The sequence below is a fragment of the Podarcis liolepis genome (assembly GCF_965112155.1).
Source record: "Podarcis liolepis genome assembly, chromosome: 3".
Lineage (NCBI taxonomy): Eukaryota > Metazoa > Chordata > Lepidosauria > Squamata > Lacertidae > Podarcis > Podarcis liolepis.
In genome coordinates this window covers 74041890-74058978 of record NC_139557.1, presented here as the reverse complement: position 1 = coordinate 74058978, position 17089 = coordinate 74041890, and the positions used below count along the sequence as shown (strand labels likewise).

General features: G+C 41.6%; 2 protein-coding genes across 6 annotated transcripts; one reads left to right on the top strand and one right to left on the bottom strand.

Moving 5' to 3' along the window:
* Window positions 1-488: 488 nt before the first annotated feature.
* Window positions 489-9161, bottom strand: LOC310703846 (uncharacterized protein). Of its 3 annotated transcripts, XM_083496591.1 has the most exons (4): window positions 8198-9161; window positions 5762-5857; window positions 2667-2863; window positions 489-1857 (listed from the first exon to the last, which is right to left on the bottom strand). In XM_083496591.1, the coding sequence occupies exon 4, from the start codon at window positions 1744-1746 to the stop codon at window positions 1090-1092; it is 657 nt and encodes a 218-aa protein (XP_083352717.1). In that variant the 5' UTR covers window positions 1747-1857; window positions 2667-2863; window positions 5762-5857; window positions 8198-9161; the 3' UTR covers window positions 489-1089. The 3 variants fall into 3 exon arrangements, with proteins under 3 accessions (XP_083352717.1, XP_083352719.1, XP_083352718.1); XM_083496593.1 differs by lacking the exons at window positions 5762-5857; window positions 8198-9161 and adding an exon at window positions 4200-4366; XM_083496592.1 differs by lacking the exons at window positions 5762-5857; window positions 8198-9161 and adding an exon at window positions 3111-3403.
* On the top strand, window positions 4400-16150 carry LOC310703790 (monocarboxylate transporter 8-like). 3 transcript variants are annotated; one of them, XM_083496430.1, is made up of 9 exons: window positions 4400-4549; window positions 5232-5494; window positions 5949-6164; window positions 7252-7461; window positions 9184-9338; window positions 11457-11619; window positions 13256-13459; window positions 13707-13909; window positions 14563-16150. In XM_083496430.1, exons 2-9 carry the CDS (start codon window positions 5248-5250, stop codon window positions 15742-15744), a joined length of 2580 nt encoding a protein of 859 aa, XP_083352556.1. In that variant the 5' UTR covers window positions 4400-4549; window positions 5232-5247; the 3' UTR covers window positions 15745-16150. The 3 variants fall into 3 exon arrangements, with proteins under 3 accessions (XP_083352556.1, XP_083352558.1, XP_083352557.1); XM_083496432.1 differs by having other exon boundaries at window positions 4402-4549; window positions 13340-13459; XM_083496431.1 differs by having other exon boundaries at window positions 4443-4549; window positions 5193-5494.
* The last annotated feature ends 939 nt before the right edge of the window (window positions 16151-17089 follow it).

Below are 17089 nucleotides of genomic sequence, written 5' to 3'. Positions count from 1 at the left end.
CATCTTAGGAAAATAATTGAATCTGCAACACAAAAATATTTTCATGTTGGAGGTTGGGGGGGGGGGTCAGTCTGGATCATGCCCCGAGTCCCTTCCCATTCTTGGGGCCCTGTATCCAGTGAGGGCTGAAATCTAATAAAGGAGGTTGCTGAGCTGGTCAGCCATGTTTCTTTGGCCACTAAGTGTCCCCATCAGCATCCCAAATCAATGAGCTAGGTTGCAGGAACTACAAGGAAGTAATGCTGCCCTCCAGGCTAATGGGTGGGCCTTTCCTCCAGACCCACTCACCTAGCTACTAATTATAAGAACAGTAGCCAGAAGAGTTATGTGTGAAGAAGCTGGAAGCAGGAGACACAGAGACATGTTTGCTCTCTGCTTGATCCAAAGCTGCAACTAATAGAGAAGGAAGATTTTCTGGGGTGTTCATGCTGAAAGGTTATGCTCAGGTTGTATATATGCAGAAATAAAGACATAGTATCAAGCCAATGCAGCTAAAGAAAAACAATTGAGGAGCTTTATTTTTAAAAAAGCAATTGTCAAAAACTTTTCAACCACACTAGAAATCCAGTCAGTTACAAATTGTTTCTACATCTAAATTACAAAAATAATATACAGCTAAGAGAAGTGCTTTTTAGTAAAGAGTATTTTGTGAATACTACTCAGACATATAATGAATATAATAAATACTACTCAGACATACAGTGGTACCTCTAGATACGAACAGGATCCGTTCCGGAGCCCTGTTCACATCTAGAGGTAAATGTAACTAGCGACGGCACGTCTGCGCACGCACGCATCGCTTTTCACCGTTCTGTGCATGCGTGTGATGTCATTTTGAGCGTCTGCGCATGCGGCAAAACCCGGAAATAACAGAGCAACTCGAACACGCTCAATTCGAAGCATATTTAACCCGAGGTATGACTGTATAATGTACCAGCTGCACTGGCCTCCCATCAGCTCTGCTCTCAGGATGCTCTCCTTTATCCTCAGGGTGGTCATCTGCAAAAGACACTCTGCGCTCTGTTGGTCTGAGAGATCCCAAAGTTTCTGCATCCGATATGGATAGCACTTGCCTTGGCCTCAAGTCAGCTAAGCTCCCACTATGTGCACCTTCGGCATCATCATAGTCATCTGCAAAAGCCACTCTGCGCTCTGCTTGTTTGAATGATCCCAAAGTTTCTGCATCTGATACTGGTATCTCCTGCACTGGCCTCCCATCAGCTCTGCCCTCAAGATGCTCTCCTTTGTCTTCAGGTTGGTCATCTGCGAAAGCTCGGCTGGTTTTGTAGATTCTGGAGTTTCTGCATCTGATACGGTTAGCACCTGCACTGGCTTCAAGTTAGTTAAACTACCAAAGTCCACATCTTCGTCATCATAGTGGTCATCTGCAAAAGCCACTTTGCGCTCTCCTGACATTTCTTCATCTGATGTGGGCAGCACCCAAACCAGTTTCGGCTTCAACTCTTTTGTGGTATCAAGTTTCTCTTCTTCTTCTTCACCATCATATTCATTGACGAAAGCCACTACGTCTTCTCTTTTATGGGGAATGCGTTCTGACTGTTTTGTAGATTCAAAAGTTTCTGCATCTGACATGGTTAGTTCCTTTTTAGGCCTCAAATCAATTTCACTTACAAATTTCTCTTCATCATCAGCCTCATATGTGTTTAGAAAAGCCAACACATCTTCTTTTTTGTAGGAAGATTTTTGTTCTGCTTTTGTCAAAGGCCCTGTTGCATCTGACTTCATTATGCTTTTTAATGATTTCACACTGAATGATTTAATACTAAATCTTTTTGAATGATAAGATTGAGTCTCATCACCAGCATAAATGGTTTTTGTGTAGGAGGAAGTTAGACCCTGAAAAAAAAGAAATACAGTAAAATTATTATAGGGACTTTTTAAAAAAAATGTATTAATTTCCTTTTTTTCTAATGAGAAATTGCTATAGGGACTTGATAGGATGAAGAATCTGATGCAAACAATATATGATCTTAAGAACTGTCTCTGTCTTCATATACCCCTGTCCCTAGTATCATCACTGTTCATAGAAATTAAGAAAGCTTCATCAAATAATATAGAAATCTAAACATTTGCCTATTAAATAACAAAATCCACAGAATCTTAATGATGACTCAAAGCTCTTCCCACAAGAAATTGATAACCAAAACAATTTCAGGAGCATATTCTCTGGGTCAAAACTGAATCCCAACAAATTGAGACACATTGGGTTGGTGGTTCTCTTTTTTTCTATAAGCAATTTTTATTAAAAGGTTTCAACATAATATACAATAAATGTCAAGCAAATCTAAAGAAGAGAAATAAGAAAGAGGTCAGAAATTCCCTGTCAGAGGCCCAGCTCGCAATGACTATATTTCAGTGCCAAGTCAAAATCTGGCTTTTTTTACTCAGTAATCTGGGCCACAGTGAGGGTCACAGTCATAGTCACGCAATGTTTGGCGTGCTTGTGTTGTTTGTTGGTGTTGAATAATATTAATTACTGTAGCATTTTAAATTAGTGCTAAATATATATATATATCATACCTACACCAAGGGAAACTGCACAGCCAGGATCACCCACACTTTTGCCCTGTACAGATGGTTACAAAATTCTGTGGCAAAGCCAGATTCTGCTTGTTTAGAACAGAGTGTAGAATAATGGTATTTACCCCTAACGAAGGAGTGGGTGATTGCCAAGGAACTATGGTGTTTGTTATCACACATACAGAAGCATTAAGATAGTTTTTCGATGACTATGTTGTTTGCAGCCATGGAATGAAAGCAAGAATGCTAGCTGCAGCAACATTGCAAATTCCCGTTACTACAAAGCCAATATTGTAGTTGCCGAGCAAGTCATACATTGCACCTGCAATAAAAATATGCAGGTTAATTTTCCAAACTTAATTTCTCAAAGAATAACTTTATTTCAACTGTTCCTGTAAAACCTTGCATTATAATGACAAACCAAAAGAGATTTTAAAAATTCTTCCTCCTTTCCGGGGCCACATCCCAAACCCAGGCAGCATAGTAAAGAGACTGCTAAATAACTGTAAGGTGGGGGTGGTAGGAACTAACTGCCTAATAAAAGAACAGATTTGCATTGGTTGATTTACCTGCAAAGGGTGCACCAAAACAACTTCTTGCATTGACAACCATGAGAAATCCCCATGCAACTGGCATTTTCTCGGGCCCCATCAAATCAAATGTAAGGACAGGTAAGAGAACATAGTTTCCTGCATCAACAAATCCCAAAACAGAGCAAGCTGCTATTAGGGAGGGAAAGAGAATTGCACTGTGTGCCGCGGAACAGCGGTTGAAAAACACTGACGTAGACTACGTCTCCATCCAAGTGTCTAAATTAAATACTCGTGAAGTTTATTCTGCACAAAAGTTCCTGCGCACCCTCCTTTTACAGTGGTGCCCCGCAAGACGAAATTAATTCGTTCCGCAATTTTTGTTGTCTAGCGAATTTTTCGTCTTGCGAAGCACGAAATCCCATAGGAATGCATTGAAAATCAATTAATGCGTTCCTATGGTCAAAAAAAGTCCAAACAAAGCCAAATTTGGTACAACAACAGTTTATTAACTGCTCTTTAAAGTCACACATACTGTAAAGAGCAGTTCAAAAATTTAAGGGAAAATAAATTAACTTTATAAACAAAACATGTCTTTGTTTTTAGTCAAAGAAAAAAAAGTCGCGAGACGTTTTCGTCTTGCGAAGCAAGCCCATAGGGGAAATTCGTCTTGCGAGGCAAATCGCGAACGGAAAAACCTTTCGTCTAGCGAGTTTTTTGTCTTGCGAGGCATTCGTCTTGCGGGGCACCACTGTATAAGGTTCTGGTTTGTCTTTCTTATTTTCTTTCTTTCTGCGGGAACTTCAACACAGTCCTGGCAGAAAGTAACGAGTGCTGTATGTATGTATATTCAAGGCTGGGCGGGGGATTTGTGCTCCTTCGGGTGCTGCTGCCATAATTTAACAGCAGTAAACGCAAATCATAGGAATAGGAAGAACCCATTAGACCAAACATGACCACCATTGCTCCAGTTACTGCAAAAAGAAAGAGAAACCGGAACCTTATAAAACGCTCAAGTTGCGCCAAGCGTAATAATACCAGTTAAGTGGTCTCAAAACATTCCCACAAGAAGTAGCGCTGCATTGAAGGAAGGCGCACTTTATATACTTCCCTTGACGACGCACTTGCCTTCTTATTTCGCAAGATTTAGGTGCCACTTGATGGCAATAAAACTTCAACGCGGTTGACAAAAGCCTCGAATGTTGGAACCTTGAAGTGGAAGTGCGCTTCTCATCTTTCTGTCTCTGTGGCAACCTAGAAAGCAGCCCCGCCCCGTGTGTGTGTTCGACCATATTCCCATTGTCCCCGCCCCCGCTTTGGAATGGAGGCGGGGCCTAGGCTCCCTTCGGCTGCTGGGATACTAACAGTGGACTAGACAGGAAAGGGACGAATGTTGGATGAGACATCAGCTAACTTTTCCCCACCTTTCGCGAAATTGCGGTGCGGTATCCGCTCCCGTTTAGCTCCGTCCATAGAAGGTATTGGTCAGGAGAGTATAAATAGGAACATCCGTGGTTGATAGCGGGAAGAACACTTTGAGGAATCGAATGTGTAACCTGTGGCCCTCCAGACATTACTGGATTGTAGCCCGCACTAGCATGGCCAAATGGCCTGGGATGACTGGAGTTATAGTCTAGCAGTGTTAATTCGGAACAGTATGGTGAACATAAAACCTTAACTTTCCTCATATTATTTAAACAGTCGAGAGATTATTATTATTTTATTTTGCTTATAAGAGGAAAAAGCAATACAGAAATTAAACAGGGAATAATACTTATAGGCTCAATAAAAACCCCACCTCATTGTTTACCTCCCCACAACCCAAAAAGCCCCAGAGGTGGATTTTATCATGTTAAAAAACAGTGCATGCACCAAATTAAGTGGGAAGATGGATCTTGCAGCAAATTAGAAGTGTGTACTCAAAGATGCTCTGTATTTAAAAAAAAAATCAACATGATCAACAGAGTTACTTGCAGGTTTTTATAAAATTAATCATCAATAAGTGAGTTCTGTGGATTATAACCAGTTCAGCTTTGTTTGCAAAGCAGGTCTTTGTGCATCAATCATGAGATTTTTAGATTATATAGTCTATATATTAAGAACCCTTTTCATGTTTTGCAGGCTAACAGACATCCATTTACTCCCCCCCCCCCAATACAGGTCTCTGTTTTCCATCATGAGCATATTGCAGAGATTTCAGTCTGTGGTACTGTTTGTTAGACATGGCTTGAGGCGACAGAGAACTCTGGCTGAGATCAATGCAGCTGCTTCTTTTGTACACCCCCCTCCTGATGGGGGCTGGGGCTGGGTTGTGGTGTTGGCAGCAGGGATCCATTCCTTGTTTATCAGTGGCTTCCACAGTGCTTTTGGCGTTTATATGATGCCCCTTCTTACAACCTTCAAGGCAAGCAACTCACAGATAGGTAGGTCATCGTCACATGTTATATACGGTTGGATTAAGTATGATATAATGGGTGGTGTTCAACTAAGTTTTACACAGAGTAGACCCACTGAAATAAGCAAACATGAACCAACTGTGGATTTCAAAAGGTCTACTCTAGTGGGTGTTTGGGAGGGGGTGTTATCTTGCACAAGGAGAAATCTTTGTGCTGACAGAACAGTCACCTTAGTGCTACATTGACTACAACCTTAAGGGTTATTAAAAAAAATAAAGAGGGAGTTAATATTACCTGTTGCATCTTGTTGATGTGTTGAAATAACAAAACAATGTGGCTTGTATATGTTGCCGCATTTTCATAGACCTCAAGGGCTATAGTATTTCATACCTGTGAAGCATATGGCAATCAGTTTTACTATATCGTTCGTGGCATGTGTGCATTTTCCTTCATTTAATTACAGCTGTTTGTCCTTTTTTAGCCTGGATCGGATCCATCAGCTATGCTTTCATTATGATATTTGGCCCTGTATCTGGAAAACTTCTGGTGAAGTATGGAGCCATCAAAGTGGCAATAATTGGAGCAATGGTTGTCATGATTGGTCTGATGTGTTCTTCCTATACCTATGATTTGCGTTTACTATTTTTCACTCAAGGAATCATTGTTGGCGTGGGATCAAGCCTGGGCACCACTCCAGGTAACACTTTTAAAAAAAAAAATCAGTCAAGCAACCTGAATCACAATAGAATAGCCAGTTGCATTCTTTGTTCTGAAAAGTTTGCTGTGTGTCCATGAAGAAAAAAGTCACTCCATAATACAGGCCTCATATTTTTCATTATAACCACTAAATTTATCTGGTCATTTTGACAGGCTGGGTACTTCAAAATAACACATACTGTACCTAGTATAGACTACCATTTATTTATTTCAAGCATATATATCTGTTCAGGTGTGCAATGTCCTGTGTGTAGAGGGTGTGTGTTTCAGCTTAGGACAGTGTGTTGTGAGGTAAAATTTCAGTGTTGGGCACTGTGATGTGGAAGTCACAGCAGGGTGGAGTGTTATGGGGTTAAGGTGTGAAGAGTGTGAGGGGTTTGCAGTGGGTGGGGGTGTCCTCCATGACAGTTCTTCAGGTTTCTGAAGGTGCCCATAGACCCAAAATGCTTGTGAGTTGTGACCCTTCATCTACCCACTGCACCACACTGTCATATGGGGTGTAGGTGTTGTGTGGATATGGGGAATGGCCTCCTATGGCATTTCTTCAAGTTTCTAAATATGCTCATGGGCCCCAGAGAGTTGATGGCCTCTTGTTTAACCACTGTTCCACACTGATATTTCTTAACTAAAAGAAAAGGCATGACACATCGCATCCACTAGGTGGCTCCCCCTGCAGACATGGCAGTACAGTGGTGCCTCGCAAGATGAAAAGAATTCGTTCCGCGAGTCTTTTCGTCTTGTGATGTTTTTCGTCTTGCGAAGCACGGTCCGTCGCAACTGCGCCTTTTCAAGCGGCTTTTTTAAAAAAGTGCAAGACGTTTTCGTCTTGCGAAGCAAGCCCATAGGGAAATTTGTCTAGCGAAGCAACGCAAAACCGAAAAACCCTTTCGTCTAGCGAGTTTTTCGTCTTGCGAGGCATTCGTCTTGCGGGGCACCACTGTACTGACAGAATTGTAGCTGCACTTGTACTTTCAGTCATGCATGACACTGTTTTACCAAACCTTGTTTTGCACAGACTTTGATAGGGCAGGAAAACCTTAGTAACTTTTGCCATTTGTTTTTTGTAGGCCTGATAATGGTCAGCCTTTACTTTACTAAAAAGCGCTCATTTGCAACTGGACTAGTGATGGCAGGAGGGTGCGCAGGAACTTTTGTGCAGAATAAACTTCACGAGTACTTAATTCAGACACTTGGATGGAGACGTAGTCTACGTGTATACAGTGGAATTCTAATAATATGCATCATTGCGGGATTTGCATATCAACCTCTTCAAAAACGTATGTAATGTTTTAGTCGTCTTAGTTAGCTTTTCTTCTTCTTGCCTTTGTTATATTCCGGTTGCAGATATGTTTTCATTTGCAACAGGCCAACTAGATGTGTCAGGAAGACAGGAACAAGGAGTCTATGGCCTTCCAGATGTTGCTGGACTACAACTCCCATAATCACTAACCATTAGCTGTGCTGGCTGGGGCTGATGGGAATCGGAGTCCAGCTGGAGAGCCAAAGCTTCCCCAGCCCTGCTTTGAAGGATGGCCATAATTAAGAAAAGGTGGTCCTAAATAAATAAGTATTGAAACCCTGCTTTAAAATTGGAAGTCAGGGTCATCCATACCTCTGTGAGGAGGGAGTTATAATTTGGCAGTCATCACAGAAAATATTTTGTCTCTTTTGCCCGGCAGCTGAATCAGTCTCACTGGTGGGCTTGCAAGCAAGGCCTTCCAAGGCAGATCTTAATGTCCAGACAGACTCAAACCTTTTAAAGCAGCTGCAGGGAAGCTTTGCCCTTTGCCTCTCTAGATGTTTCTGCACTACGACTTCCAAGAGCCTCTGCAAACATGGCAACTGATCAGGGGTGATGGGAGTTCAGCAACATCTGGAGGGCCAAAGGTTCCCCACAGAAGAAAATGAGATTTTGGAAAGTATGGTTTGCCACTCCTGAATAAATAAAGAGTAAGGAAAGCTGCACCTGCTGAAATTGCTTCTTGCATTTCACTGTTCAGTCTTGTATCCTACCTGATCACCCCACCTGGCAAATGACTTTCCATGGCTCCTTTCTCATTTTCATGTTAAGAATGCATAACTTGCATTGACTCAGAATCATCTGTAAGATGCAGAAGTAATTACTGAGTTAGAACCAGAGTATAGGGCTGCAGCTGAAAAGGATGTGCGCATGTCCCCCTTCCCCCAACAACAATATCTGATTTATTCCATTAGATATCTAAGAAATTCTAATTTCTCCCACATCCTGATACCATTATACTGTATGATTCCTTGCCAGCCATCAGTGATGTGAAATAGAGCAGGGAATGCACATTATAACAACATTAGGTCATGGAGTCAGTTGACCTAGACACTACAGAGTGGGGAACAGGAACTTGAAAAATACATGAGAAATTTGTCTTCCGTTAACTTCAAGGACAGGGCTGCTATTCTAGAAAAAGAGGTGCAAGAACTCACTGTGAACACCTCCCTCATTCTCTTAGAATGCCAATGGTACCCACCTGAGAGGTGTCGGAACTGAATTCTGGCTGAAAGGAAGCTGTATTCAAGGGGCTGAGTAGAGTAGCATGATCAGGACTCCCAGGTCATGCAGTGTCTGAAACTAGGCCAGTATCCCACAACTGAAGCCCCTCTTTCCCCAGCATTCAGTTGATAAAGGGTTTGGTGCCAGTGGGGGAAGTAGAAGATTTCCGTCTTGTTTTGTGAAATTTTAGTGAGTTATGAGCATTTTAATTCTATTGTAGCAAGCTTCCTAAATTTAAGGGCGAGGTCAGAGTACCACTTATGCAGACATAGCAGACTAGTTAGTTAAAAGTACAAATTAGATTTTTGTGCATTGGCTGTATGTGTTTGAAACCTCATATATGTGCTTAGGGTTTAAAACACATCTTCTCATCTTTACTGCTTCTTGATGGTGGGCCCTCATCCTTATTAGACATGGTATTTTGTAAATATTATTATGCAAATAATAATTTGTTTCAATTGTGTGTTTTTTAAAGATAGAGCTCATCCAAGTATAGTCGAAAAGTTTAAAACCTCCCCACTAAGAGGTTTTATTGTTGATTTAAGTTTGTGGAAAGATCGTATCTTTGAGGTTTGGGTCTGTTCTCTTGGATTAGCCAAATTTGGATTCTTCATACCATTTGTGCATATGGTAAGAACTAGTTTGTACACTTGTTTTCATGCGAAATCCTCAGTATGCTTCTTTTCTGCTGTATTTTATATGTAATTTTATATATGATTACGATGCAACAACATTCAATATAGAATCAAATGTTTCATAATAAAATTCTTCTAAATAAGTATCTTCCTTGGGAACAAAACCCAATAAGTGTTTGGACAATTTTAAAAGTGTTAGCAAGTACAGGTTGTACTTCGGTTCTCAAATGCCCCGGAACTCATACGTTTCAGCTCCTGAACAATCGAAAACCGGAAATGAATCTTCCCGTTTTTGAACATTCTTTGGGAAGCTGAACATGCAAAGGGGCTTTTGCAGCTTCTCATTGGCTACCAGAGCGTCCTGCAGCCAATCAGAAGCCGTGCTTTGGAAGTTGAATGTTTCATAAGTCAAACGGACTTCTGGAACGGATTCCATTCGACTTCCGAGGTACAGCTGTATTGTGGTAATATGTAACCTTATTTATACGCCAGATATGCAATTTCTTGTCATTATAATTTGTGCTTTTACAACTGTGCTCTCTATCCACATTTTACAGATGGTCAGTGGTGGCTGAGAAAAAGTGACTTACACAAAGCTGGTACAGAAAAGTGAAGTCCTTGGTTGTCTTCATTTTGAGAATAGGAGATATTTGTGATCTTAGATCAGTGCACCAAAAAGGATAATTTTTTATTGTTTTCATCTTAAATAACCCCGGGGAAGGCTGGCAAAGGTTGATCTGCTATAATGACCAAGGGACCGTATAGATCTGATGACACTTTGTAGGCACAGATTTTGTTGTTGCTTACTTATTTTTACATTCAACTTTTATGCTGGCCTGGGAACGCTACAGTGCTGAAGGTGTAGGGTGTAAATAGACTTCAAATAAATCATTGGTGGGGGTGGGCAGGGCAGACTCACCTAACAAGAACAGTGTGGTATAGTGATCAGGGTGTTAGACTAACAACTACGAGACCAGGTGTCAGGATGCTGTCAGCAGCTCCCGTCTGGTTGCCCAGGAAAGTATAAAGACAAGAACACGTTTCTTACAGTCTTTTTTTATTTACAGAGAGAGGCTGTAGAACCCAGTCTCTTGGGTAATGGTGTTGTCCTGAGTGAATCTTCACACACACACACACACACCACCTTTCCCGCTTCCTCATTCCTCATTCTCATCGTTTCTTCTGTGGGTGCTGCTACATGCCCTCTGTCTTCAAACTCTTTCCTCTCCTACTTTTAAGGCTTGATGGGTTCTGGAAGATGGAAGGTCTGGAATGCTTTCTAATGAGAACAGGTGTTGCTCCGGCTCTCCCATGATTTCCCAGCTTTTCCCTTCATCTGCCTCTGAGCTGCAACCTCCCACAAACCCCTGTTGTCAATCTATATTGTCTTCCACTTCCTCCTCCCTGGAAGGGCCAGGCGGGGGAGGCGGTCTCCACCACTCCTCCTCAGCCCAGTCCCTCACACTAGGGTACAAATCCCCACTTGGCCATGAAGCACGCTGGGTGACCTTGGGGCAGCGGTCACTGCCTCTCACCCTAACCTACCTCATAGGTAGGGGAATAAATGAGGAAGAGGAGAGCCATGTACTCCACCTTTGGTTCCTTGAGAAGAAGGGATATAGATGCAATAGATAAATAAGCTTGAGAAAGGGACCTTTAGCTGTTCCTTTGGAGACCATTTGCACTTTCCTTCGTTGTTTACTCTGCAGAAAGGCTTAAAGATGGCTACCAAATTATTTTATATGAAGAACCTGTCAGATGCAAATTATCACATCCCTTTATTATGGCAAATCAATGATGTCATTACCTCAGTTCTATACTTTGCAGCTGTCCACAGACTCTACTGAAGAGGGAAAGGGCAAGGAGAAGAAGGAAGAAGAAGAATTAGGAGGTTTGATGCTTCCTGGCAGATTCTCAATTGCATTAATGTATGTTTTGCCGACTCCCGGCAGTGTGCGTTCCAACACTCCGACTTACTTACACAAGGAACCGCTGTAACACTGAATGACCTGGATTGCTCAGTTGTAATCAGCACTCAGTTGCCTAAATATACATTGTATTTATGACAAATGCATAGAGAGGTGAATATAAACTCAGTGGCCTCATTTTGCAGATTAAACTTGCTGGTGACCTGGGCATTCCACTGGAGAAAGCATCCTACATTATGGTAGCAATTGGAGTGAGCAGCATGGTTAGCTCTCTTCTATTTGGAAAACTCTGTGATATTGAACGAATCGATCGGCTGTATCTTAACCAAGTGTCCATATTGTCCGTTGGCAAGTATTCTGCATAAGCATTCATTTGATTTTGTTGGAATAGTGCGAAGCTTTTAAGACACTAGTCAGGATTAGAAAAACTACCCCCATGGTGAGCACAATTGCCGATTAGGACTGTGACTGAAATAAATGAAGTTCTGCTACTTGATCCAGCCAGGCCTGTGTAATCAGAACTCTACCTCTGTCTCCATAGCTGGATGGCGTGTTGCATATGTGTTTTCTCTCTCTGGTCAGGGTGTGCAAAGCCTTTTTGTAAAAGTTGAAAATGTGATCAAAAATGGACCCACTCCATTCTCTTATCCCTGCCAAGTGTCTTATGGGGGGGTGGAGGTCAGCTAGTTAGGGGTGGGCTCAGTGGAATGGATATACCATTTCTTCATAATTATCGGGATGTATGGAATTTGGTGGTGGGACGCGGGTGGCGCTGTGCGTAAAACCTCAGTGCCTAGGACTTGCTGATCGCATGGTTGGCGGTTCGAATCCCCGTGGTGGGGTGAGCTCCCGTTGTTCAGTCCCAGCTCCTGCCAACCTAGCAGTTCGAAAGCACCCTTAAGTGCAAGTAGATAAATAGGTACCACTTTATAGTGGGAAGGTAAACGGCATTTCCGTGTGCTGCGCTGGTGCTGGCTCGCCAGCTGCAGCTTCATCACGCTGGCCACGTGACCCGGAAGTGTCTTCGGACAGCGCCGGCTCACAGCCTCTTGAGCAAGATGAGCACGCAACCCTAGAGTCGGACACAACTGGCCCGTACGGGCAGGGGTACCTTTACCTTTATGGAATTTGGTAGATGGAAAAGTCATCCCAAACAATACACTAGGCCGATCATAAGAATTATAGGGCCTCTATATACCCAGGACAAGCACTAGACTGATCATTTTTCGTTGGATACTTGCCCTTTAATGGTTCAATAAATAAAGAATTATCAGCAACAACTATCCAGTAATTGTTTTTAAGATTAATGCTGAAGTATACATACCTTGTGTATGCAAATGTAGTCTCCCCCCAACTATTTAAGAAGATTTGTGAGCAGTTAAAAGAATCATATAGGTCCCACCATCATTTGAAATATGCCCATTAAGGAGTCAACCAATGATATTGTTTATGTATCCTACCCAAAAAACCACTGGCCCAGTAAAGAGAGTAAAAAGCCCTCGATAGGATTCATTTATTTTGGAAGTGTTCTGAAAAAAGCCTAGGAATAACAATGCAGTTGTTGAGGTAATCTGAGATTCAAATGTGTAGTTTAGAAAATGGTTAGTGTTGACCCAATAGACTTTTGATTCCCTGCCCATCTGCTTATGAAATTCTCCTGAGTTTAAGCAATCATAGAGATTCTAGTCCCCCCTCTTGCAATGCTGGAATCTCAACTAAAGAATCCACGACAGAAGACCATCCAACCTCTGCTAAAAAGCATCCAGTGTATCAACAGTGATTTACTACATAGCACCTTCAGAGATGGGAAGCTGTTTAAGAAACAGAACTTTGTTGAGTAAGGAGCACTGAGCTTTCATAATGGCTGGATAGTGGACTTTTAAGGCTGTAACGTTACTGTATTGTCATGTGTTTTAATGAATCGGTAAGCATGTTTGTCTGTAGTAAAATATCCTACAATGTAGTTTTTTGTTTTGTTTTCCAGGTGTGGTATATTTTATCATTCCTCACTGTACAAACTTTCCCTCCCTAATAGCAGCTTGCTCTGTTTTGGGATTTGTTGATGCAGGAAACTATGTTCTCTTACCTGTCCTTACATTTGATTTGATGGGGCCCGAGAAAATGCCAGTTGCATGGGGATTTCTCATGGTTGTCAATGCAAGCAGTTGTTTTGGTGCACCCTTTGCAGGTAAATCAACCAATGCAAATCTGTTCTTTTATTAGGCAGTTAGTTCCTACCACCCCCACCTTACAGTTATTTAGCAGTCTCTTTACTATGCTGCCTGGGTTTGGGATGTGGCCCCGGAAAGGAGGAAGAATTTTTAAAATCTCTTTTGGTTTGTCATTATAATGCAAGGTTTTACAGGAACAGTTGAAATAAAGTTATTCTTTGAGAAATTAAGTTTGGAAAATTAACCTGCATATTTTTATTGCAGGTGCAATGTATGACTTGCTCGGCAACTACAATATTGGCTTTGTAGTAACGGGAATTTGCAATGTTGCTGCAGCTAGCATCCTTGCTTTCATTCCATGGCTGCAAAGAGAAACAACACAGTCATCGAAAAACTATCTTAATGCTTCTGTATGTGTGATAACAAACACCATAGTTCCTTGGCAATCACCCACTCCTTCGTTAGGGGTAAATACCATTATTCTACACTCTGTTCTAAACAAGCAGAATCTGGCTTTGCCACAGAATTTTGTAACCATCTGTACAGGGCAAAAGTGTGGGTGATCCTGGCTGTGCAGTTTCCCTTAGTGTAGGTATGATATATATATTTTTAGCACTAATTTAAAATGCTACAGAAATAATTAATATTCAACACCAACAAACAACACAAGCACACCAAACACTGCGTGACTATGACTGTGACCCTCACTGTGGCCCAGATTACTGAGTAAAAAAAGCCAGATTTTGACTTGGCACTGAAATATAGTCATTGCGAGCTGGGCCTCTGACAGGGAATTTCTGATCTCTTTCTTATTTCTCTTCTTTAGATTTGCTTGACATTTATTGTATATTATGTTGAAACCTTTTAATAAAAATTGCTTATAGAAAAAAAGAGAACCACCAACCCAATGTGACTCAATTTGTTGGGATTCAGTTTTGACCCAGAGAATATGCTCCTGAAATTGTTTTGGTTATCAATTTCTTGTGGGAAGAGCTTCAGATTGCATCAGATTATTCATCCTATCAAGTCCCTATAGCAATTTCTCATTAGAAAAAAAGAAAATTAATACATTTTTTTAAAAAGTCCCTATAATAATTTTACTGTATTTCTTTTCTTTCAGAGTCTAACTTCCTCCTACACAAAAACACTTTATGGTGGTGATGAGACTCAATCTTTTCATTCAAAAAGATTTACCGGTAGTATTAAATCATTCAGTGTGAAATCATTAAAAAGCATAATGAAGTCAGATGCCACAGGGCCTTTGACAAAAGCAGAACCAAAATCTTCCGCTGGGACATTGGAGATTGACTCACAAGAACAGGTTGAAAGAAAAACAGATTTAATGCCAATGCAAGAGCTAAGCACACCAGAAACATCATTTAAAAGTGAAAGTGGATTGATAAAACATCCAGAATACATTTCCTACAAAAAAGAAGATATGTTGGCTTTTCTAAACACATATGAGGCTGATGAGGAAGAGAAATTTGTAAGTGAAATTGATTTGAGGCCAAAAAAGGAACTAACCATGTCAGATGCAGAAACCTTTGAATCTACAAAACAGTCAGAACGCATTCCCCATAAAAGAGAAGACGTAGTGGCTTTCGTCAATGAATATGATGGTGAAGAAGAAGAAGAGAAACTTGATACCACAAAAGAGTTGAAGCCGAAACTGGTTTGGGTGCTGCCCACATCAGATGAAGAAATGTCAGGAGAGCGCAAAGTGGCTTTTGCAGATGACCATTATGATGACGAAGATGTGGACTTTGGTAGTTTAACTAACTTGAAGCCAGTGCAGGTGCTAACCGTATCAGATGCAGAAACTCCAGAATCTACAAAACCAGCCGAGCGCAGAGTGGCTTTTGCAGATGACCAACCTGAAGACAAAGGAGAGCATCCTGAGAGCAGAGCTGATGGGAGGCCAGTGCAGGAGATACCAGTATCAGATGCAGAAACTTTGGGATCATTCAAACAAGCAGAGCGCAGAGTGGCTTTTGCAGATGACTATGATGATGCTGAAGGTGCACATAGTGGGAGCTTAGCTGACTTGAGGCCAAGGCAAGTGCTATCCATATCGGATGCAGAAACTTTGGGATCTCTCAGACCAACAGAGCGCAGAGTGTCTTTTGCAGATGACCACCCTGAGGATAAAGGAGAGCATCCTGAGAGCAGAGCTGATGCCAAGAGTTCAGGATCTACACATCCGACAGGATACCCTCCCCTAATAAGAGGAATGGCTTTCCTAGAGAACTCTGAAGGTGATGAAGAGCCCAGCCAATTCGAGACCAATGAAAACCCCCTTTAGAAGTGAAACTTCAACACATGTAATACAGGCACAGCAAATGCCTTCAACTTCCCATGGAAAAGAAGAGGGTATGGCATTTGCCAGTGATGATGGTGGTGGTGGTGGTGAACAAGCACCACAACATAAATGATCAGCGTGCAGCAGCAATGTTAATTTTACTGGATCATTTACAAATCTGTCTTGTCTGGCCCGTAAAGGGTACATTACATAGTACCCTTGCCTGATGGCTGAGTAATATTCACAAAATACTATTTACTAAAAAGCAATTCTCTTAGCTGTATATTATTTTTGTAACTTAGATGTAGAAACAATTTATAATTAACTGGATTTCTAGTGTGGTTGAAAAGTTTTTGACAATTGCTTTTAAAAAATAAAATAAAGCTCCTCAATTGTTTTTCTTTAGCTGCATTGGCTTGATACTATGTCTTTATTTGTGCATATATACAACCTGAGCATAACCTTGCAGCATGAACACCCCAGAAGATCTTGCTTCTCTTATTAGTTTCAGCTTCGGATCAAGCAGAGAGCAAGCATGTCTCTGTGTCCACCCATTAGCCTGGAGGGCACCATTACTTACTTGTAGTTCCTGCAACGTAGCTCATTGTTTTGGGATACTGCTGCTGCTGAATGATTAATGAGGCAGCATGTAAACACCCCACAAGCAAATGAGGATGAAAGTTTGTTGCTGTCCAACTGTCCTGTAAACAAATCAGAATGAATGCCCTATATAAGGACATATTCTAACAACCATGTAAGTTTTGTGCAGGCAAATTATGATGAATGCTAAATAAATGGATTACCTGGACTTCAACTGCCATCAGCCTCACCCAGTAATGGCTAATGATTAAGGATAATGTGAGAGGTAGTTGTTTATTCCTCCCTGTGGCGTTCGTACGGATCTCCTGGTCGTCTCACAGACTATTGACCCGTACACCACTAATCCGCTGCCACCAACCAGGTCCTCAACGGTAAAATCACTTCAGCCTCAGTCAGGTTCTCAATAGAGAAGAGTGTTTTATTTCAATCACAAACAAACTTTTACGGCATTGCAAACATTGTTACTCTTTACTTTCTTAGTCTTATTTTCCTCTCTCTCTCTCTTCTACCTCCCCTCACTCAAGAACCAACTGCCCTAACTGTCTCTCTCTTACCAACTGCCTACCAACAGATTCTCCAACTGCCTTTCCCAACCAGCCAACCCACTAAAACCAACCAACTACCCACCAACAACAACTAACTCAAACCTCGGGCTAAGCCATTTTATACACAGGGAAGCCCCGCCTCCGGCTTTCCTATTGGTCTATATTTTTAACCCTATCTTTCCCACCTGTTCAAACATTTCCTA